The sequence below is a fragment of the Cygnus olor genome (genome assembly GCF_009769625.2).
Source record: "Cygnus olor isolate bCygOlo1 chromosome Z unlocalized genomic scaffold, bCygOlo1.pri.v2 SUPER_ZH, whole genome shotgun sequence".
Classification (NCBI taxonomy): Eukaryota; Metazoa; Chordata; class Aves; order Anseriformes; family Anatidae; genus Cygnus; species Cygnus olor.
Window position 1 is genome coordinate 137,276 of NW_024429059.1, and position 25,254 is coordinate 162,529.

The window sequence follows — 25,254 nt, forward strand, 5'->3', positions numbered from 1 at the left end:
TGGTTTTCCAGATAAAATAAGACATAATATGCAGATGAGTTTTAAACAGAACTCCTTTTGTAGTAAGTGATCTCTTCTGCTTAAAAATCAACACTGTTCTATACAATAATAAGAAATAATGGTTACCTAAAATCTTGTCATCATTAAAATGAATTTTCAGATAAATTTGTTTCATTTGGACAAAGTTGAGAGCTCAGTCTCCCTGTACTGAGGGGTAAAAGAATAAATAAAAAAAAAAAAAAAAAAAGAGCAACAGAAAACTCCATGTGACCAGGTAAAGAGAATTTCTGCTGAATGTTACCTTCTGTAGGGAGGTCTTTGTAATCCTCCAGGTAGTGTTGGAGTGAAGCCTGAAAACACAAATTCTGCTTTGAACTTACTGAATGTGCCTATGAAATAGTATATCAGAATGACAGATCTGATAAATAATGTGACTGATTAGAATTTAAAGGTAAGAAAACATATAGCATAGCTTTTGAAATAACCAATGAAATAATGAATTATGTTATTAACACTAAAGAGTAATGTAATCTTGAAAAACAGAACCAGTTCCAGAAGTTCCAAAGATGGAGTTTTAAAGAGCTATGATGACCCTACTAGCATCTAGTGGACTGTCTGAAGACTGACCAGAATATGTCAGAAAAAGAGATAAATATAATCAGTTTATATTTTATATTTAAAGCAACTCTGGTTAAAACAACAGCACTGCAAGTTTAGAAGAAATTTGGCATTTATGAGCCCAGTGGTCAAAATACCTGTGGAAGGTGTGCCACAGGATGTAGAGGGATGCTGACTGAGTTCTGAAATTTGTCCTCTTGTGATGAAAGACCAGGGCAAAGAGCATTTTCATCATTTTATTAGTAGCATGAGAAAGCTCTGTCCTGGAGCATAGCTCTTTTAATGAAAAAATACTTTGTGGTCCTTACCTACCTTGGCGTTAGACAAAAAAATTCCAGACATTGCAGGGACTCTTGAAGCTAATGAATTCAAACACAGGCAAAGCACAGGTACAGATTGGCAAAGTGGAGTGGAAGATGCAGTTGATAGTGATCATGGAGTGTGGTCAGTGGCTAGCTGTAGCTAAAATGACTAACAGAAAGCACAGCCAACAAGAACCATTTAGAGTACCAAGACATATACATTATATGCAGTAACAGAAAGTGATTAAGTAATATGCTACAGAATACAATAATTGAGTACTTTCCTTAGAGAAAAAAAAAAAAAATGGGAATCCACTCATCCTGGACAATAAGTAGTGAATTTGGGCAGAAGGGGGGCCTATCACAGCTTCATACTCAGAACTCTTCAGCACTATTTCCAATAGTTCTTTCCTCAGAAGACCCTCTAAATTACTACATAATTGTGCTCCCAATCCTACTTTAAATTTCTGTTTATCTTTTTGTATTTAAATTGGAAATACTGTATTTAAATTGGAAATAATCCTTCAGTGAGCACTCAGTATAAAATAGTAACTTAGATTCCTGGCTAGAAGATATAATTTGCAGTCATATAACTATTTAATACAGTGTACTATGAAAACTCTCAGAGTCGAATTAGCCTTGTGGCTTTCAAACAGTCTGCAGAACATTACAGTAACTCAGACAAAAACTCAAAGCCTCGAGGTTTTATTTTATTTTTATATTTTCTTATAATAAATAAATAATAAAAAATAATCATATCTTGTCTAAGATTATTCAGTTTTCTGTGTTTAAAATATGATTAGAATAAATAACTACATTTTTGCGATAGCTTTTTAATGTCGTGTATGCACCACAGTGTTTATAGATGTTCATAAAAGCAAACAGCTCTAAACTTCACCTTTCCTATTAAGCTTCTTGATCTGGCACTTTTGCTTTGGTAAACTTAGGCTTAATTGTCTACAGACCATTATATCATTAATAAAAGCATTGGATATAAAGTTTGAGAACAATCAAAAAATAAAATGCTAAGAAAAATCTTTATGTTAGCAAGTATGGTATGCCAAATATTAATCACATAATGAATTTTAAATAATTTCTAACATCTTCATCTTAAACACAGAACCTGACATTTTTATTATTGTTATTTATTATTACATGAATTAAAGACATAGCATATGAAGTGTAGGTTGTTGATTTACATTCAAATCTACTGCAAAGGAGTATAAAATGAAATTTAAATGATACTATACAATATGATATGTTCAAGGTGATTAATGTGTTTGTTTGTTTGTTTTTTAAGGTAGTTGTGATAAGAGAATGTATTATGAATTACTGAACAATATTACTCTTAGTACAAATACACAATTCTGGCTCCAGAACAAACAATCCTACCTATCAAAAAATAATAGGTATACCTATTCAACAATTCATGACATTTTCTGGAAGTGAAGAAATATCTGAATTTGTCCACTGTAATAATGGACAAATTCAGCCTTTCACTTTCTCTTATGCCTTGTTAGTCACAAGTCATACAGAAAAAAATAAGTATACAAGTATACTTATATACAAATATATGTTTGTGCAACTGAAGGATGCATATGAATGAATGGGACCAGTGACAGGAGCTTGTCTGCATATTATTGTCATGAAGAAATAGTGACGGTCTTCTGCCAACTGCATGGATGAATTTAGTTCTCAGAAATATTCCTGTAATGTTTCTGTAATTTAACTGTTTATTTTGAGATAGGAAAACGTTTGCCATGCAAGAATATTATCATTGTTTCAGAGAAGTGGTGACCTAGTGGCTTCAGATTGCTTCACTGAAGTGGTGACCTAACACATTTTCTGTATTCCATGACACCGAGGTTATTATGCTACTGTGTTTTCACCTGTTCACAAGACTTTAACAGAAAGCAATCCACACTCCTGACAAACCTGGTAAAGACACTATTGAAAACAGAGTATCTTTTGAATACAGCCTGAGACAACAAAAAACAAATTGAGAAAGCATTATACACAATATTCCATAGTTTAAGTGTCAACAGAACAACACAGTAGGTGCTTTTCTGTTTGTTTCAATAATGTAAAACATTATAATTGGCAAAAAAATCAATCAAGCAAAATATTTTATTTTTTAATAAAGATGCAGTAATGTTTCTAAAATTATATTTTGTATGATATAAAATATTATGTATCTATTTGTATATCTATATCTTCACCAGAAAATTATCAAGGGTGATAACACCTTGGATCTGTAAAAAATGAGGAAATGTCCAATGTCAAGATATAAGCTTTTACAAAGAACTCTCAGAAGCACCTGTCAACTATAAAACTTTTAAAATGATCTGTCATTATAAATAAATCCAAAAGATTTTGAAACAATAATTATTCCTTTTAAATATTCTCCCTTTTAATAATGAACAATATAAGACTACGAAAACATCGAGACAACTCAGGTAAATTCTACATGAGTCATGTTACTGAATTCAATAATACAGTTTAATTTTCTCTTGTAAAAAAAAAAATCTATGTGCTAAAATCTAAGATTTTAGATATGTATGAAGGAAATAATAACAATAAAAAGATTGGTGATATTGGGAAAAGATATAACAAAGTTGGGGTACTATGCTATGGATGGTCTGACTCACACACTGTGGCTCTGAATGAATCTCGCAACAGCCACACTTAGTGCCTGGCCGTGAGGGGTGTAGCAGGCGAGCGAAGGAGGAACTGATTGAGCAGTAAAAGGCTGATTGCTGAGATTAAGAATGCTCTGGGGCTGAAATTATCTTTGAATGTATATTTGTATAATTAAATCTAATTCCAGTGCTGGGATTTTGAGGAGAATGATAAAGTTACCAAAGTAATAACTGTAATAAAAATAGAGAATATATTTTAAAATATTCCTCTTATTAGTTAGCTCTAATATAGTCCCGCCTCTTATTAGTTAGCTCTAATATAGTACCGCTGAAAGCTAAAATAGTAATAGTAATAGTTAATGATGTTAATGTTAATAATAATAATAATACAATGCAGTGGTGCTACTTACAGTATAACTCTATCCTTATGAAGTCTTGAATTCCCAGATTTTCTAAAAACACTCCTGAGGAAGCAGTAGTTTTAAAGAAAAATGATACATCTGCACTGAGTTCTCCATGGAGTGTGGGGAAATGCAGGTAAGATGTCTCTGTGTTGAACGATGCTGAATTCCAAAATGCTCCTGTTTGTCAATACAAGTTTAAATGATAGATACAATGTTGTCTAATACTGCCAGTATAAATTTTGTAACAATTTAAGCAAAGGAAAGTGCCTAAGTCTACAAAGGATTTTCAGTGGTAAGAGCACCTGAGTACCAGAGTTCCACAGAGGCTTCCTGTTTAGTTGGTAATAATAATAAAAAAAAAAAAAAAAAAAAAAAAAAAGGGGAGGGGATCCCCACAAAAGACTTATTCAACATGAGAAGTTGTCCTCGTTTCAGGGGGTATATAGCTAATTTTCTTCCCAGTAGCTGGTATGGTGCTATGTTTTAGATTTAAGATGAGAATAATGTTGATAACACACTGACGTTGTAGTTGTTGATGAGCAGTGTTATAAACTAAGTTAAGGGCTTTCTAGCTTCTCATACTGTCCTGCCAGCAAGCACGCTGATGATACACAAGAAGCTGGGACGTGACAGAACAAGGACAGCTGACCCAAACTAGCCAACGGGATATTCTGTACCATATGAATACATGTGGAACAATAAAACTGTATGGGTTGGCAGGGAAGGGAGCAGCTACTTCTTGGGAGTCTGACTGGGCATTGGTCAGATACTGGTGAACAATTGCATTGTACATCACTTGCTTTGTATATTCTTATTGTTCTTCCTGTTATTATTGTCATTCTTCTATATTATTACTAATAATACTATAATAATAATAGTAATAACAATAATTTCTCTTCCTTTTCCAACCTAATAAAATGTCTTTTTCTCAACTAACAAATTTCACCTTTTTTTCTGATTCTCTCCCCAATCCCACTGGTGTGGGGAGTGAGTGAATGTTTGTGTGCTGCTTAGCTGCCTGCCAGTTTAAACCACAGCAGAGGTTAAAGCACTGTGCTCCAACAACCAAAACTCAGTTAACAGGAAATGAAATGCCTGGAATCTCAGCTAGATTGTCCAGATAGGGCCTGATGTATCCATTTGGGAAACAGATATAGCAACTTTGAACAAAATACTATACCTTTAATAGTTTGTATAAATTCCAGTACCTGGAAAAGCTATGGAGAAGATCTCCCTGGGTACTACTGAAAGGAATTTAAAGAGCAAGGCGATAATCAGGCATAATCAACATGGGGTCATGAAGGGAAAGCCTTTGATCTCCTTCTACGATAAAGTCACCCATTTGGTTGATAGGGGGACGGTGGTGGATATAATCTTTCTGAATTTTAGTAAGGTCTTTGAATCCATCCCTCACAGTATCTTTCTGGGCAAATTATCCAACTGCGAGGTGAACAAGTACATGCTACACTGAGTGATAAATTGGCTGAATAATCTGGGTGCAGGAGTTGAATGGATCTTTAGCAAGTTTAGTGATGATACTAAACTGTGGGGGTGCTCTTGACTCTGGAGGGACAAGTGGCCTTGCAGAGGGATCTAGATAGACTGCAGAATTGTGCAGTCACCAATGGCATGAAATTCAGCAAACATAAATGCTGCTGTCTGCACAAGGGACAGAGCAATGCCAGTCAGAAGTACACATTCAGAGAAGTTTGGCTAGGAAACCAGTAAAGGTTCTAGGGGTGCTGGTTGACAGTAAGATCAACATGAGCCAGCAGTGTGCCCTGGACAAATGGTGTTTTGGGATGCATTAGCCACAGCATAGCCATCTGGTCAAAAGAGATTTTTCTCCCACTATATTTAAAATTAATGAGGCCTCACCTTAAATATTCTGTGCAGTTCTGGGCTCTAAAATATTAAAAGTATATTGAGGTATGTGAAAACACCAGAGGAAAGCAACAAAGCTGGTAACAGGGCTGGAAGGCATGTCCTACAAGGTGAGGCCATGGACACTTGGGTTACCTAATTCGGAGAAAAAGAGGTTAAGAGGTAACCTCACTGCTTTTTACAGCTTCCTGAGGAGGACAAATAGAGAGGGAGGTGCCATTCTCCTCTCCCTGGTAAATAATGATAGGATGTATAGGAATGGCACAGAGTTGTGTTGTGGGAGGTTCAGGCTGGGTATGAGGAAAAATTTCTTTACCATGAGGGTGGCCAAATGCTGGAACAGGTTTCCTAGCAAGGTTGTTGATGCACCATGCCTCTCGATGTTCAAGAGGCATTTGGATAATGCCCTCAATAATAAGATTTAACTTTTGGTTAGCCCTGGAGTGGTCAGATGATTGGACTAGATGATCTTCGGAGGTCCCTTCCACCTGAACAATTGTAATTGTAATTGTAATTGTAATTGTAATTGTAATTGTAATTCTAATTGTAATTGTAATTCTAATTCTAATTCTAATTCTAATTCTAATTCTAATTCTAATTCTAATTAATTCTAATTCTAATTCTCATTCTGATTCTCATTCTCATTCTAAATTATTACTGTGAGAGTCATTAAGTGTATTTCTCACATAAAGAGGAAAGGAGTTGTCCTATTGTTGCAATCCAGTTGAGTTTTGCCAGATATCACAAAGAAGATAAGATACAGCTCCTACTAATTCCCATGGCAGGAAATAAATATTTAAATTCTGTTAACATATCTTCTTTAATTGACTACAGTTTAGAAATTCACATTAATTCTTACTTACATGATAAATCCCATATAAACTTTACTCAAAACGAAAGGTTACAAGATATTTACCTGGTTTTATATTTCCTTAAGTTAACATTTAATTATAATTTGTTACATTTTATCTTGATTAATAAAAATCTTATGTAAAATCTCTAATAGCATTCTCTTATAATGAGAACATAATCTGCATTTATGCTGTTCAACTAGAAGTACCTTGTTATTACTGCTGAATTCTTACAGGTGTATCTGTATTTCTTTACTAAGCTATATTGATTTTTGAATAAAATGAGGTATTCAATGATTTCTTATGTAACTGAACAAGAATTGTACACATTCTCCTGATAATACTGTAATCTGACTCTAAATCTTATGCTAAACTATGTTTTTTGCTTCAGGCACTCTCTGTTTTTGGAAAAAATATAATAATAAAAATAAAATAAAATAAAATAAAATAAAATAAAATAAAATAAAATAAAATAAAATAAAATAAAATAAAATAAAATAAAATTAAAAGGGGGGTGGTGGTGGTGGGGAGATTTACAAATTTCTCTCTCCTACAAAACCAAACAGAGACCTGTACCACATACCACTGAAGTAAAATCAAAGTCCATTCCCTCATCCCTCCTGACCTTATAGAAGAGTTTTAATCAGAATTCAGATCCCTCACCTAGAAAAGCATCATGGCAGGAGATTTATATATATTCTGGTAATTTCTTGCTTCAACACTTGCCACTTGAGACTACTGCCAGCCATCAAAAGTTAGCATCAGGACAACTTTTACATGGTAGGCCAGAGCTGTGAACAGATGGCTGAGGTTGGGAGAGAAAAACGTGTCTTTGCTCTCTTGTGCTCTTTGATGGGTTCCTTGGTGTTCCTGCAGAAGGAAGCCTATCATTGTGTGCAAAGTGTCATTAGCTGAAGAACGCAACTTAACATCTTGGGATCAATTTTAAAACTGTTCTCAACTGTTCCAGGTCACAGCTTCCACAGAGCCAACTTCACCACAGTTATGACTCAAGTATATAACAATTATTTAGAAAACAATGAGCTGGCTGTTACCAGTAATTCAAACACAATAGGAAGTTTAATACTACTAATTTATACAAAACTGGTAAAACATTGCTAGTAATTAGAAGAGAGAGAACAGCAGCAGCAACAGTGAAGTAATAATACAATTAGCTTCAATGAAGCATTTGAATTATCTTAGTAAATCAGAAAATCAGAATGGAGTCCTTAGGGGAGTACAGTTTCGCTATCTCAAAAGCATTACAAGTATACAGCAAAGTAAAGAATAAATAGACTACTCGAGTGCTCCCCTTTTTTTTTTTTTTTTTTTTTTTTGTATGGGCAGAGGACCTCCTTAGGTCTCTTCCCGTCAGAATTAGCCATGGTTCTGTATCATAATCCTGTGATTTCACAGTTCTGTGACAGACAAGAGATGTAAACAATTCACAGCTGAGTGACAAGAGATGTGAAAAGGAAGCACCCAACAGGTTTTTCTTGTTGTTTTTGTTTTGCCTTTTTTTTTTTTCCCATGTCTAACAAATTTTCATAAGAAAATTAGAAAGCACTGCTGTAGCACACATCTGTTAACAAATCTTCCTAATTACTCTGACAAGTCAGAGGAATGGAATCAAAGACATAAAAATAAATACTTGTTAACCTATATTTATTTATTTATGTGGTCTCCTGACTGAGCCTAAAAGTGCAGATTTTTATTGGTGTTCATTTCCTTTTATTCATTTTTCTGGTGTTAGTTTCCTTTTGTTAGTAGAAACTAAAAATAAATTGGAAAAAAAAAAAAGATGAAAGATGAATATCGCACAATAAATAAAAAAATAACATAATAATATGAAACAATTTTGAAGAAGAAACTCACAGGATAACATTTGATGCAAAGAACTATAAAAACTATACTAACAATGCCAGTCTTCATTATTTATTTTTATCCTCAAAAAAAAAAAAATCTTTACAATTCTACCCTAGTTTGAAATGGAACATCACACTTTGTCTTTTTCTTTTCTAGTTACTAAAAGATTTGGGTAGAATTTTTACAAAGTTATAGCCTAGGCTGTTTAGCAAATTATATTTAAAACTTTTTTTGTAGTCAAAAGCCATCGTTACTTAGCAAAACTCTGTAGCTGTTACTTACGGTCACCATGGCAAAGCAAAGGCCCTAGTCTGTAAGCTGCTTCAGAATTTGGTCTGTCAGTATCTGTAATCACAATTTCTGTTACAGGTAGATGCTCCTTGTGGGAAAGGAACCCAGTATCATTAGTCCTGGAAAGATAACATGAAAGCAACATTTCTGTCACGTGTTTCTGATAAGCATTTCATTATCATTGCTGGCGAAAAAGAAATAATTACATTCCAAAAATATCTTCATAAGTATGTAGGTAACAGAAGCAAGTGTGAATACAAACATATGCTTTGGTATTAATCTTGTGATTATTTGACAGGACTGAAAACAAATTCACGAAATGTGGGCAGGTTTATGGTTGTGCTTGTGAAAGAAGATGAGGACACTCTTTTTGACACAAATGGGTATGAATGAATCTGAGTGCATTAAAAAAAAAGTATTTGCCAATGTCATAAATTTTGTGCTACTTAGGACATACTGTATCTAAAATGGCCTGTCTTTTCATCATTGAATGATGTAAATAAAGAAAAAGTTACATAGAAAAATACAAAATCATGCTGAGTGTACAGGAAAAGAAGCATCTACTTTAAATAAGTATTTTACAGAAAAGGAAAAATACAGCCTAGTGTTCTGAGCACACACCCAATACTTCTAATCTTAGAATTCATTGTTTAAAGTCTTTATTAATTTAGAGTAAGAACTGAACTAGTAAATTTCAGAAAACACCAGTTCTGACCCTATAATTTCTTCATGTGAAATCGTAGAAATATTCAGTCACTTAGGACGATTCTGGAAAATTCATTCAATTCATGTCCATTCAATTAATGTCTAGCTGAATCATCCCTTAAAGCAAGACTAATTCAGAAACAACAGCATGAATTCAGAGAGGCGAGGCCACCTGGAAATCACTCTGCTCAGAGATTAAACACGAGACAAACACCTCAGCCAGCACTGGGTGCCAAGCAAACTTGCAAACATCTCTGGGAACATGGCTAGTCTTTGCAAAACACTCTCTCAGCACTCTGTGCACTAGAGCTGAGAGAATGGGAAGAAATTCCCTCCTCAAGCTCAATGAAATTAGTGTGTGTGTTTGTTTGTTTCCTTTCCCCTTCAATATCATTATCATTTTGCTCCATATACAATTTTTGTTCATCTGTTTTGCAAGACAGTGTACAGACAGCTGCAATTTTTCAAGAAGCATTTTTTATTTTTATTTTTTTCTTAAGTGAGGAATGCAAAACATTTGAAAGTAATATTTATGTTAACTTTTGATGAAGTAAGATATTGCACATTTCTAATTAGAACGTAAAAAAACACCCCAAAAGTTTGCTTCACTAAAACTAAGGTAAAGGAGAACTGAGTAGAAACTAACCTGCCTGCATTTTTGTAGATTTGCAGAAACACATATGTATATAGCATAATAATAATAATTATATAATAATAATAATAAAATATAATAATTATATGTATATATACACATATACATATATATATATATAATTTTTTATTTGAGATTTTTATAAATATTTTGATTACCCAGACAAGGACTTTCAGATCTAAACGTGTGTCCAATTTATGAAATAATTTAGATTTCACTGTGAGTGATATAAAAAAAAAAAAAAAAAAACGTTTTCAAAACCACAATATGCATAACCCTGTTTCTGTGTGCTCAGAAAGCATCTCTAACAAAACTTTTGCCTACTTTTTCTGATCTATCATCAGAATTGAAGCAACTGATTAAAATCAGTGGTAGTCCCTGGGGAGGCAAATGTAACATTAAGAACAACTACCAAAGTAAGTGTAAATACTGGCTCCGGAACATTGGATTTACAGGGATAAGTTACCTCTTAAAGTGAAAATTAAAGTAACAAATGTGGATACATACAGAAAAATAAAACAGGACACATTCGATTTTCAATTTCTATTTTCAATTCACTTATCAACATACACTAATTACCTTGATTTGTACTTATGTTGTCCTTTATCTACTATATTCATAAGTATGTTAACATTGTAAATTAATCTATGTATATGAGTATTTAATAAGTGAGTGAAAATAATGAGCAAGAATATATTGCATATGCTAATAAATATTCAAAAGCCTGTTTCAAATATATATTAGTTTCTTAACACATTTTGTTGTTAGGAATCAAAAATCGCTTGTACTTCTGTGCAGCACAGTAATAGGAAAAAATCTAGTGTTCTGGGTTTTTGTTTAAGACCTTTATTAGAAGGGCACAGCAGATATGACTGTGCATTTTACTGTGGATGCTAATTCTTTTCCCATGCAAACCTACAGAAACTTCTGGAGCTTGTAAATTAATTGTTCTTTGACTAATTCTTCATTGTATTTTCATTTTTGTATTTGCTCATGATAAGAGGATCATTTTCCAAACAAATTCACTAGCTGTTCCTTTAAAAGGAAAGCTAGAGGAGAAAATGCACATTGTATACATGAAGATGTGTAAATAAACAGATGAATACATGAAGATGTACCTTCCTAACATTTTCTATCTGCAGATGTTGATACATTTGTTAATGTGCACATATTAGCTTACTCATTGAATAGGACTTATAAATGTTAGATATGCTTTAAAAGTTTAAAGACATAAAAGTTTATTCAATGGAAAATATTTTATTTAAAAAGTATCAGCCTGCTTTATACTGCCCTAGAATTGCTATTAAGAAAGCTGGAGCTGGTACTCTGATAATCTGAAGTTTAAAGCCAGGTTCAAATCTGACATCATGATAGGGACTTATCTCTGATGTTACTTATTTTAATAGGATCATAAATAACATTAGATGAATTTTAAATACAAGTGGAAGATCTACATTTTAGAAAAACTTCCATTCACTTACAATAGGTAGTATAATGTATAAGTTATGCTGATAACAAGGGTGTCCAATTTTAATAATAATAATAAAAATTTTAAAGGATAAACTTAAATGTAGAGTTAAAAATGATGCTTAAAATTTCCTAGAACTTGTAACACCCCCCCAAAAAAAAAACTTTAAGGTGGTCTTTGATTATTTTTCATATTCTAAAATACATAACTGAGGTTATACTAAAGACAAGAGCAAACATCTTAAAATATAACATTCAATATTTTCTAAAACTAGAAAATCTCTGCATAAAATGGACTCCTCCCCCTATTCCCTGAAATTCAGACTGAAAGAACTAACAATAACACTTAATATATGTAGCAATAATTTTTAAGACCGTGTTCTGTATCTTAAAAAAAAAAAAAAAAAAAAAAAAAAAAAGGTTTCACTATATTAATTTAAAATTACAGCATTTTTGGTGTTCAGAATCTGCTAAGGTTTGTATTTATTTATATTCCAAGACAATATGTTGTGATTAAACAATAATAATAATAAAAATAATCACCATTCATTTCTGTCAGCATTGCAGTTGCAGTAATGCTGGGAGTCAATGCAGTTTCCCTCTATGCCACAAGCACATTTCTGAACAGTAGGCGAGGAACCTCCCCAGTATGTCTGTGTTTCATTGGTCCTTCCAATCCACCAGCTCAATGGCAACCCATCTAAAAGGTAGGTTTGGGAAAATCAGTGCCCAGTCCTGTCTTTGACTCTTCCTATTTTATTTTTTATTTTTATTTTTTTTTAATCCAAACAAGTTTCTAAAATATTAACCATAGATAAATCATCCCTCAAATATAAAAACTTTATACAAAAATTGAAAAAAAAAAAAGTTATCACCTTAATTAGATAAGCAATTATTCATTCTAATACTTCATTATCTGGTATTAAATGACTGTCACTGGTATTTGCTTACAGTACTGGAAAAAGGAACTGATGGTCCCTAGCTCAGCCAGCCATGATATTAGAATCATTTATCTTAAGCAGTCCATTTATAAAATTTATTTTTAAATGGTACACGAAAAAGGAGATATCATCGCCCTAGAAATCAAAGTAGTTTATAATCCCAAGTAAAGATCAATTCCAGATCATGGAAGTACCAGAAATAGAATCAGAAGAGTTACAGAAAAGCTTTGCAGAGATGCATTCATTCCACTGCCAAGAACACTGCATAGTACTACTCGTATCTGTGATGCACATTAAACAGGTGAATAGTACTATGTGTTAATCAGAAATGCCCAAAGACAGACGTTAGTCACGTAAAGCAGATTCAGAAGTTACATATTCAGAGACAGTAGAAATCATGTTAGTGACTAAGCCTCATAAGCAAATTGATGTATCTGGTGAAGATTAGAGAGGTTCCCCATGTGAGTTACATCAAGCAAACATAGTGACAAAAACAAACAAACAAACAAAAAAATATATATATATAAAAACAGACAATGCCTAAAAGGTATGAAGCAGAAAGACAAAAACATCTCAGATGATAAAGAAGAACGCTCAAAGATGCCATGTCTTGAAGTCAGAGCATGAGAAGAAGTCAAGTACAGTTAAATTGTAGAGTTTCCCACAGAAACTTTCTTTTGCTGTTGTTGCAAACTCCAAGAAGCAGTCCCCACAAGCACAAGCAAGCTGGAATTTATCTTACTTTCAACTTTACTTACAACAACCCCTGCTTATTAAATTTACTGTTAGATAAGACCTCTGTTATTTTGACAACCTCTCAACTCGTAAACATATTCACTACATTCATTACCATATAACTCTCAGTCCAGCAGGCCAAAAAAAGAATGCAAACAGTTTCTGGAAAAGTCAAATTTGCATAATGACATCAATGTCCAATATCAGTGTTTGTGTTTGCAAGCCATCAAAAGAGGAAGAAAACCTAGTGACAGGTTATAAATAATTTATCAGACAACGCTTCAAAAATTTCCAACTAGAATTGTAAAAAACAGTACATTTCTGTTGTTTCAACAGGATGCTTTAGCTTTACATTGTAGTTTTGAATAAATATTCCTAGTCTTTGGCTAGGGATATTGAGGTATATTTAAAAGCTGGTCTCAGTTGTTTGCTCTTATGGAAGGGTGAGAAGAGATTATTTACTGAAATACTGCAAATTCATACAGATTAGTCCAGATTGTGATTCTTGTTCTACCTCTAAACATTGCTTAATCAAAATAAAGCTATTAGTAAAAAGGGTTAGAACTTTCTTCATAACAACCATATAAATGTAATAACATGTAACTTTTGTCATGACATTGTTTACAAATGCTATCTAGGCTGATTTAATATAATTTATTCTTAAAAACAGTCAGTTAAGAATTACTAACTGAACTGCATGTCCCCAGAATATTTCATGTGATAATAATCAAAATTTGTATTTGACAGGCACAGATAGCAAAGATTATAGGTCATATTAGTGGAAGGGATTAAACTCAGCAGAAAATTTGTTAATGTACATATTTGCATTTCAAATCCTGATATTTCATTGTGGTCATAATCAATGAGACAGAACAAACTTATTTGCAGTAAAATATTATTTAATTTTGTTTCAATATCAAGTTTGCTTCAGTTGTTAGCTATTTGTGATTACTTTTTGTTTTTGTGTTTTTCAATACCGACTTTAAAATAATTCAAAGATTCATGTATAAAAAAGCAACAAATAAATTCAGAAAGGTGATCCTCAGCAGGAAGATTGCCTTGGTTTTGGCTGGGACAGAGTGAATTCTCTTCATAGGCGGAATACTGTGCTTTGGATTTTTGATTAAAATAGACATGATAAAACAGCAAACTTTTCAGCTGTTGCAGATAATTTCTTGCACAGAACCAAGGGCTTTTCTGCTTCTTGTGCTGCCCTGCCAGTAAGGAGGTTTTGGGTGTACTAGAAGCTGGGAGGACACACCCATGCAAACTGGCCCAGACTGGCCAAAGGAATATTCCACACCATATGATATCATACTCAGTAAAAGCTGGGTTAAAAAGGGGGCAGGGGAGAGGGGAGGGGGGAGGGAAGGGGGGTGAGGTGAAGAACATGATAAGGCATTTGGAATGATAGCATTCATCTTTCCAAGAAACCTTTAATTGTGATGAGCCCTGCTTACTTGGAAGTCACTGAACATCTGCCTGCTGATGGAAAGTAGTGAATGAGTTCTTTGTTTTGTTTTTCTTGCACACATAGCTTTTTGCAATACTTTTTAAACCATTTTTACCTCAACCTATGAATTTTTGCTTTTTTTTTTTTTTTTGAAGTGCAACATCATTATAAAAATTTCTAATGAAACTTCTAAATGTACGAATTTATGGTACTGTGTCACATTGAGACCTTAAATGTTTGTTAGAATTCATAACTACTGAAACAAGCTAAAAATGGCATATTTCACATAAAAGTACGTGACAAATATATTTCAAAGTTTTCAGAAGTCCAGAACTACATTTTCCAGTAACAGTTTTAAAAAAGAAATCACTACAGCAAGAACAAGTAATATTTTCTCTCTTCTCTCTGTATTCAACTGAAATGTAGATTTTGAAGAATAAAATGAAGACAAGAAAGGATCCCTAATTCCTTTCCCCTCCAAACCCCACAGCTCTCTGAGATCCGGGAGATAAATGAGAGAATTCTTTCATGTGGTGACATGACCATAAAATTTTCAAAAGGTGTTAGAGTTCCCAGTTTCTCTCCTTCCATGAAAGCAAGCTGAAAATTTATATTGTCAGAAAGAAAAAAATGTCAAATTTGAGGATTTGGGAAATTCTTACTCTCACAGCATCTGAGACAAAGTCCAGGGTTTATATTTTGTGGTGTTCAGAGATTAAAAACATTTTTCAGTCTAAAAATAATTTAGGATATATTTACAACACAGTACTTCTAGTTAATCAGGATGCATCCAGGTTTTGACTGGTGTTTATGTAGGCACTACCCATTTTGCTTAACAACAGATAGCTTAACTCTTTCTGGGAGCTTACTGAAATCTCTGAGAAAGATAACTCAGCAGTATTCATGCACTTAATTTTGCAGATAGCTCTGCACAACAGTTCTGTGCTAAGCTAGGTATCTAGTCTATGCAGTTTAAAGGTGATTCATTAACCCGAACAGCCACTAATGCTACAACCACTAACATCTGCATTTTATTTTAAAGAAGTGATTTAATTAAGCTTGCCTAAAAAGATGTGCAAAGCTAATACATCCTCAAAAAAGTTATAAAAATGCACCTGTCTGCTTTCAAATAGAAAACATAAACACAAATTCTCTTCAATAGGTGTTGCTCATTCCTCTATCAAAAACACAGTGTCACCTTTTTTAAACAACCTCAATACCAAATCCAAGACTGACAATCTAGCTTTCTTTTACCACAACACTCTCTTGAGATCTCTTTTTTTTTTTTTTTTTTTTTTTTTTTTTTTCTTTCAGAACAGACTAAAGTCTACTCTTCAGAGGACTGGAAAGTTGCATTTGGCACAATCTGTATTAATGTCTAAAAAAGGTAAAAAAGAATGATTTCAGAAAATCTGCAAAACGTTCAAATAACTTTCTCATGGTTATTTATACCTACCATTCAAACCTCCAAATGTTAGATGGCTTAGCAACTGATTGTGCTCCTTTAACTTTCTAGCAAAAGCTGCAAAGCTGTGCAGTCTCAGTGTATCTCTGCTTGTATAAGGTTTTCCCTGCTTCCTTCTCTGACCTGTTATTTTTTTTTCATGATTTACAGCTTGAACACTCCAAGGAAGATGTGAAGTTGAAAAAGATTTTTTTTTTTTAAAACTTACTCTGTGTAACACTTAGTAGCTATAAAATAAATAAATTAATAAATAAAATGAAATACCTAGACAACACAATCTTGAAACCCCCTGCTTGATGTAAGCCAGCCTTTCGAATACCTAACCAAAACTTGAATTTGGAGTCCACAAGTAAAAGGGAAGTTCAATGGAACATATTATTTAGTAGGCTCATCTTTTATGCTGCAGGGTCATTTTGGAACACATATTCTGCTGAGAGTGAATACTAGTATAAGAAAAAATCCATTGATGTCCATGACAGAGATAAGGATGAAGCATATGTAAAGAACGGGTTTAAGTAAAACAAACAAACATACAAACAAAAAAACAAAACAAAGACTTTTGAACTCTGAGCCCTACTTTCCGCTTACTAGAAAACAATTCTAATAAATTAACTTGAAATGCTTCAGAGTTTCTAGTAGACAGCTCTGGCTTAGTTTTTCAAAAATCAGCAAACAATGCATTTGTATGTCCATGTTATACGCAGTACTTAAAAAGGATTTTTATAGTACAGTCTATTAACCTCAGCTGTGAGTCAATGAGTGTTAAGACTTAAGAAGACTACATAACTTATTTTTTTTTCTTGAAGTACATCAGAGGATCTCCATTCATATTTCTGTTTTTTGTTTGGATGTTTGTTTTTGGCATTCATCCACAATTTATCTACTGTTTCTTTTCCTATGATCGATTATATTGGACTGTGGAAATTTAACGTTGTCAGTGTTTTACATAAAGCACCTACTATACAGACAATGACTGTTCAAAAACATTCAGCAATAAACTGCTGATATCTATGCTTTAGTTTGTGACCTTTGAAGGAGATGTATCCTCAGTAATTACCTCAGTAATATTTAAAACCCTTGGAAATCAGACTACCAGAGTAGTAGTGTTTTTCTTGTTCAAATACCTCTTGGTAATTTACAGGATTCTGAGTACTAGCTTTATGAAGTTGTTCATACCCCTGTGTAGCAAAATGCCATAACCTTGATAGAAATAAATACCTTTACTAGAGACAGTGAAATAAAACACAGTATGCACCATAATAAGATTTGTCTGCTTTACTTACCTGTCTTATCTAAAAGCCTTGATTTTTTGCAGTGGTAAGCAAGCTCCTGTTCACAGTGTTCTGCATGGTTAATTGCAGCTTGAAGCTGGTCTAGGCTGGCAGAGTACTTGAAAAACACAGTGTGTGGGTTCTCTCGATTAGCACTTTTGACTCTGGTTAAGTTGGTGTTGTTGTGCTGTATAATTGTCCATGTTGCATCTTTCAAAACACATGTGAAAAATAATAAAGAATCTGAAGTAGTTGCATAAGTTGGTAATGGAAAGAGAAGTATGATCAAATACACCAAACTTGAAAGAGATTTCTCTGATTACAAAAAAAAAAAAAAAAAAAAAAAATGCTTTTGAGCATATGAAACAGAGACATGAATCATGCAGCAAAAATGAAACCAATTAATCATTGTTTCTATTTATAAGTAGATTACCACACCATGACTGTAACTGGCATTCAGCTTGTTATGTTTATTGAGGAAGAAAACAATAAATGAAGACACAAAAATTTTTCTCTTTTCTAAGGAAGGAAGGAAGGAAGGGAGAAAGGAAGGAAGGAAGGAAGGAAGAACAGTTACTATTGCTATTTTTTTTTCTAGGCTTAAATTGTTTATGAAATAACACTAAATTCCATCCTACATTATACCAATATTAAATTTGACATTAAAATTGAAATTAATTTATTCCACTTGAAATAAATGACATGCTATCTTGCTGTTACACAGAGAAGCAGAAAAAGCTTGCAGATACTGTATTTACTATAAAACTCGGGTCATATGCAAGTGTTTATAACCATCTAAAATCAAATGTTAATCTTTATTTGCAATATTATTCAAAATCTGTATTTAGTCAAGAATTAAGAAACCCATATGAAAGATTTCATAGTTCAATAGAGAGACGCTTCAAAATACCCAAGGTAATATTGATTTTTGGCACCCTTCAAGTTACGCCTGCTTGACTCAGTACTGTAACATCATGAAGTAGTAGTTCAGAACTGAGAGCTGCATTTTCCTGAAAAACACAGAGCTCAGATACTGCTGGGTAAGGCAGCTCTCTACTTCATGGCATTGTGTAGAAAGGTTTTAAGATTCATTTAAAGTGGGGACATACAAAATATTAAATATACATATATATATTTATTCTAGAAGCAATTCAACTGTTTCTATGAGTTTTTGTTTGTTTGTTTTTCATGAACTAGTAGCAAATATTCAATACCCCAGATATTACTTAATATACATGTATATCTTCTAGTGTGATGCTCTTGTAATAAAAGAGCAGAAAATACTTGCATATAAATATAATTCAAATGTTTGAATGATAAATAATATATTGTACACTTATAAAAGGTATGTGTTAAGATATGCAGTCTGCTGTGAAATCAACTTTCTCTAACTTGCAGCTATCCTACTTCACTGAGCAACCAAGCAGTTTAATAGCTTTTCAATTACATTGATACGTCACTGATAGTCTTGCATTAGAAGTCTTCTTTTAACTTTCTACAATAATTGTTGAAAGAATTTTAATTGTAAAAACTTACCACTATGCAAAACCAAACAACAAGAACTAAAACTAACATCACAATTATATGAAGGTTTTACCTTAAAAGCTACTGGAGGCCATATGCTAACTACTATAACCATCAACAAACGGTTATGGGACTGGTGCCATGTCAAAGGATTTGGCTACTTAGACCGTGGGATTTGCTTTGAGAAACCTGGTATACTGAGGTCAGATGGGGTCCATCTATTGGATGAGGGAAAGAACAACTTCTGCTCCAGGCTTTCCAAGCTTATGAATAAAACTTTAAATTAAATCCACCAGGAGAGAGGAATATCAATCCATCCATTTCTTACCAATTTTAAGTCAACGTCAGCAATGGCTGTCCATAGATAGGGAAAAAGTTTAATCAGGAGCTCAACTTAAATGCCCCTACAGAAATACCCATAGCATGGTAATAAGCAAGGGGAACTGGAATTTTTAGCTCACTCTCAGGGCCATGAGAGTAAGTTCCAGCACTTGGAGGTTAGTAAGGAAATGCCTAGAAGGAACCATTATGGAGAAATCCCCCAAACACTTTCTAGGAACACTGTTTCCTAGGTGAGGTGCCCCTGCTGAGGTGCCTGCTGCTTCTTAGGTGAGGTGCCCCTGCTGAGTGAGGTGCCTCTCTTAAGTACTTGTACACAAATAGACACGTTATGGGGAATAAACAAGAGCACTTATGCCTGCAGGCCTCTGATCTTATCGGCCTTATGGAGACATAGTGGGATGACTGGAGTGTTGGAATGGAAGGATACAGTGTTTTTTTGGAAAGATGTTCAGGGGAGACAAGGAGGGGTTTTTGCTCTCTATGTCAGTGACCAGCTGGAGTGCACGGAACTCTGCCTGGGGATGCTTTGACTTCAGAAGAGCAGACTTTGACCTCTTCAAGGATCTGCTTGGTGGAGTACCACGGGATACAGCCCTGGAAGGAAGAGGGGCCCAGAGACATTGTCTGAGCAGCCAGGGATAAAGTTAGTAAACCTAACACCCACGTAGAATTGCATCTGTCCAACGACATCGACAACAACAAGAAGGGATTCACAATAGCACAGGAATGCATTGGTCACTCAGCCTCACTTATAGTTTGCATACAAGGAATATCAGACACTCTCCTTGTTTGTACAGGGAAAAAATATCAGACACTTTTCTTGTGTGTACAGAGATTGCTCCCTCAATTTCTTTGCAATATAAGATAACTCAAATATGGGTGGCTGATAAAGACTAACATGTTACTGCTGTTTTGTACTCTGCACAAATCTGCGTACCTATGAAAAGAGAAATATTGAGCTTCTGCTGTATGAAGAGACACACTGAGTTTGTGCCTGTGAGCATCTAACCCCCATGACTGAAATTCATGTCAAGGTAGGGGTTTGCAAACTCTCAGGTAAAGCCAGGTTGGGGCAGTCAAATCAAATTTAGACTCCTCTTTGTGACATTTTTGTAACTTAATGACCAATGTATTTTAAGAAGGCATGAGAAATATATATGTGTATATATATATATATATATATATGTATATATATATATATATATATATATAAGTATGGTAGTAATAACGTTATCATCAATAGATTCAATTGTTATCATCAATATTGTTATCATCAATGGCTTCAGTTATAGAAAATTGCTAACATTCTAATATTAGTATGAATATTAGAATGCTAGTTAATATTTCTAACTATTTCACAGGGTTGTACTTTATTTAATACCCTACAGACCACACGTGGTCGACACTGAAAAATACCTATAGTAAGCAAAGAACTGGTGGTCTCTTAAAGGACAAGAATTCATCAGAGAACCTTGAGGAAACATCAAAGTGAGACACCTGTTCAAAAATACTATACAAAAAGGAGTCTACTTAAACAAATATTTTTGTCCTTACTTATCTAATTTTGGCCACATTACATAATATTATTAAACATGTGCTCATGGTATGAAAAAGCAGATTTCTGGAAGGATAGCAAACATTTATTTTTGTACATGCACATGAACAAAAACATATTTAAAGGCTATGCTGAATATAAAAATTAAGAGACAAACTGATCACCTATCACACTCACACACATTTTCAAATCCCTAAATTTTAAAAGAAAAATAAAAGCATATCACTGAAAAGTTTGGTCATCTTAACAAGCACTGTGGGCTGTTGGCTTTTCATTCTGAAATTGACCTCCAAAAATAAAAGTGGGGAAAGGTTCCTACCAGCTGCCCAAATATAGAGCTACATGAATGTTCAGACAATGCTGCAAGAAATGTGGTCATATGCTTTCCCTGCCTCTGCTGGGAAAAGAGGATATGAGTTATGAGAAAACTGGGAAAGGAACAAACACTGAAGATTCATTCTGTCAGACTGCATCCTGAGATGAAGAACTAATCAATGAGGTTTACTTAATGTGGTGAATAAGAAATGACTGAGGAAAACTGTAACAGCTGTTCATGGACGCACAAGAGTAAATCAGATGCTACAGACACACCTGACACACATTTAAAAAAAAAAAAAAAAAGTGTCTTCTTTCTGCCAGGATTATTTGGTTTTGTTTAGTCTCATAGGACACAAGGATATTTCCTTTTAAGGGTCTGTGCCAATTTGAAGTTTGTTTTCTGTGTGCTAACACAGCCTACTGCATAAGTCAAAGTCAGAAGCTGAGATGGTAAAACAAGTTAAATTATACAGATTGATGAAAACTATAAGAATTTCTATTATTTCAATATGTATAAATCTAAAGAATATGTATGATCAAAAGAATTTTATGTTGCTGTGAAATTCAACTAATGCTATTGGCAGACAGAGTCCTGTCAGTCTCTGGAGAAATACATGTGACCGTGATTATTTGATTAAACTACGTATAAATACGTAGTTTACAAAAATTGTTTAAAAACCCACATCACAAGATTATGATAAGGTTTATAAGTAAAATTTCAGCACTTAGGACATAACTAAGCCAAATTCAATCATAGCTTATTCAAGTAATCTTTTATACAGTTAAAAATGTAAAAATGAATTGTCACAAAGTATATCTTTTCTTACAAAATAATTAAGTGATTTCATCCTTTTTACTGGAAAGAAAATCAAATAAGAAGAAACTAAAGAAAAAATAAAACTACAAATAAAGCAATACTAATTTTCAAAAATGCATTTAAATGTAGTTTAATTGGAAGGACACACGTTGATAGGCATGCATAGACAACTTCAACTGGTTTGTTAAAAGTCTGACTGACAACAAACTCTGACATCTAAAACTTCTAGTGATGTAAATGGTCACATATTAAGAACTGGGTGTAGAAAAAGAGGTTGTGTGCTTGAAATTGAGGCTGTGAGAATCTAACTGGTTGAATTTTCATTCTCCAAAACATCTACTAATTGTAAATGAATCTTAACGTCTGTATTCCTTACAGCAAACAAAGGCCAGTTCTGAATTATGTTTTTTTTCAGAAGCCTTCAGGGAAAAGTCAGTAGTTTTCTCATAAAACATAACGTGTGCCTAATTCATTTAAATGTCCTCATAGAGGCTGTAACCGCAGTGAAAAAAAAACTGCTCCCAAAAAATGAACTAGCATGACATTCTCTCCATACGGAACACATGTCCCAGTTATGCAAAGCACAACAAGAACCCAGTGTTAGATTTACAGCATAAATCCAGTTATTATTTTAATTTCTATGCGTAATTCTTTGCCTGGTATTCTGACCCAAGGAGCCACCTTCATTTTGTTGTGCATCTATATGTTAAAATTGTGAGCTACAGAGGCTTCTTATTTAATAAACTCTGCTTCAATATAATGAGCATGTACACAGACCCAACAGTGAGTTAACACAGTTTATCACCTCACCTGTCATATTACAGTATACAAGAAACGGTCCCAAGGGGCCACTTCCATCTGAATCGATATTGTAAAAGCCTGAAGTGTTCCTCTGTGCTTATAGGCTTCACATGATTGTTCGTAGATAGCTGTAAAAGAACATCATAAATGCAATAGCATCATGTTATATTTTATTTTGTGAATAAAAATAAAAATGTTTGGGGCCTTTGTATGGGGAAAAGAAGTTGTGTATGTTCAAAGCTAAAGAATACAGAAGAAATCACATAATCAAAGTTTTACTTTCATTTGAATTTGTGAAGCACATTTAATTATATATACTGGGACAAGGAACATTTTCAGGTATTTTCTTCTGTATTTCAGGCTGGAAACTTCAGGAAGGAAACAGTGAAATATAGATTAAAAAAAAAAAAAAAGTTTTTTAGAAACAGTCATCTAATGTGAAAGCTAAGAGTATTATTTAGACCCTGGGTATCAGATTTTGAGAAGCCAAGCTTTAACAGTCTCAGTTAAATCTGATTTATTTTTTATTTACGTGTCTTTACATACAGCAAAAAGTTAGCAGTGTTCCTAGATATTCTAATTGTTTCCTAGTATTTATTGGCTTTCATGGTTCATGTTTTCTTCTCTTTTTCTTTACACAGTAATGTCATGGTAAATGCATTATCTGAGACTTCAGTAAAAGAACAAAATAAGCAGAGACAAAATAACAGCTTCTCAGTCCCATGTCATGTGTATTTTATATCAGTCAACTCCTGAAGAAAAGTCTGTGACAACTTCTTTATGATCAAAAACCTGGAGAATGAACTACTGACTTCAAATCTGTTGTTACACATGTAACCAATGATAATTCCACAGCTAGACCACATTAGCCAACCTATCCGTAGCAATCAAGCAGTCATAATATTTGGGTGATTCTTTTCTGGACTGTCTGCTATAACAAAAACAAGACTTGAAAATATTCTATCAAAAAGAAAGAGTCTTTACATTCAGGAAAAAAAAAAAATAATTAATTACAAGGTTTAGATAATTTTTTTAGATAATAACTAAAAAAAAAAAAAGTAAAAAAAAAATTGGTGTAGTAATCCAAAAGAGGTGCTGTTTTTAAAAAGAGGCTATTTTTTGGAAGAACGGGATCTATGGTGGTTTTTATTTATTATTTGTGTGTTTGCTTTTTGCTTACGGTTAGTGATATTAGTGACACCTCCCTTAGAATGACAATTAATTTAGATTGCTAACTCAGAGAAATATTCAGAATCCACAAATACATGTCATTTTCAAACAGAAATTTATATTGTTTTTACAGTCAATATTATTATTTAAATATAAACATCACAAAAGAAAAATAATTATTTCGTGATTTTTTAAATGAATGTCATAGTTTGTATACAAATATTTCCAAATCAGTAATTTCTAGGCTTATAACAAAAATATTGTTTCTTTAAGAATTAAAGGAGAGTTATTTCTTTTGAAATTACCCAGAAGTGTGATAACATGGCCAAAAAATCCCCAAGGGTTCATAGGGCTTAATAATGTTTTGAAATCATTAAAATATTAAATATTTTGGCACTTAAAATGTATTATTAACATCAGCAGAATCAAGTACTAACGGTCTTCTATATTATCTATAGACATAAATACAGTATGTTATTCATCACAAACAAACATCCAGAAGGCTTTTATTTGTTCTTTTTTTGTTTGTTTGTTTGTTGTTTGTTTTGACATTGAATAAGAACTCAATAATGCTTATCAGATTATTAGATTTTCCACAGAGTCCAAATAATTAGGAAACAGTGGTCTCCATCTGTTCTGATAGACATCGTCAGTTGATTCAATATATGATTTTTCAAATTATAATAAACCAAACACATTCATCTTCAGTTTAGGCTTCTCACAGGTACAGGTTATGCACTGTGGTATTCAAAAGCATGTGTACTATTTGAAAAGTCATCACAGTTGTTCAGTCTATACAAGCAAGATTTAATAGGTGACCTTTTTATTTGTTTATTTGTTTTGTTATGCCAGTTTTGTTATGCCAGTTTTGTTGAATTCACCCTGCTGGAATTTCACCTAACCTGCTCACTGATTCAACAAACTATAAAAATACGTGTTCATGTATGTGATGACATTTACACAAGAGTGTAGTCCTACTGTCTTAATATATATATTTATATATTCTTGTCATAAACACAATTATGAATGATTTTCTGATTCATTTGGTGGAACTATGGACAAAAGATATTACCAACCATCTCATGTAACCTATTAAAAACGTGAAAAAGACACAAATAAACAATGAGTTTATTCTGTTAACAGATTTTGAATTCTCAAGGCCTTTGTTTGAACCAGCTCCTGA

General features: G+C 33.3%; 1 protein-coding gene across 1 annotated transcript in view; it reads right to left on the reverse strand.

Annotated features, from left to right (window-relative positions):
* LOC121062876 (contactin-associated protein-like 4) overlaps positions 1 to 25,254 on the reverse strand; it is an 87,903-nt gene that overhangs the window by 23,257 nt on the left and 39,392 nt on the right. The window contains 6 exon segments of the mRNA XM_040543162.1: positions 3,970 to 4,140; positions 8,847 to 8,974; positions 12,223 to 12,379; positions 17,557 to 17,754; positions 22,911 to 22,991; positions 22,994 to 23,029. Coding sequence (XP_040399096.1) covers positions 3,970 to 4,140; positions 8,847 to 8,974; positions 12,223 to 12,379; positions 17,557 to 17,754; positions 22,911 to 22,991; positions 22,994 to 23,029 — 771 coding nt within the window.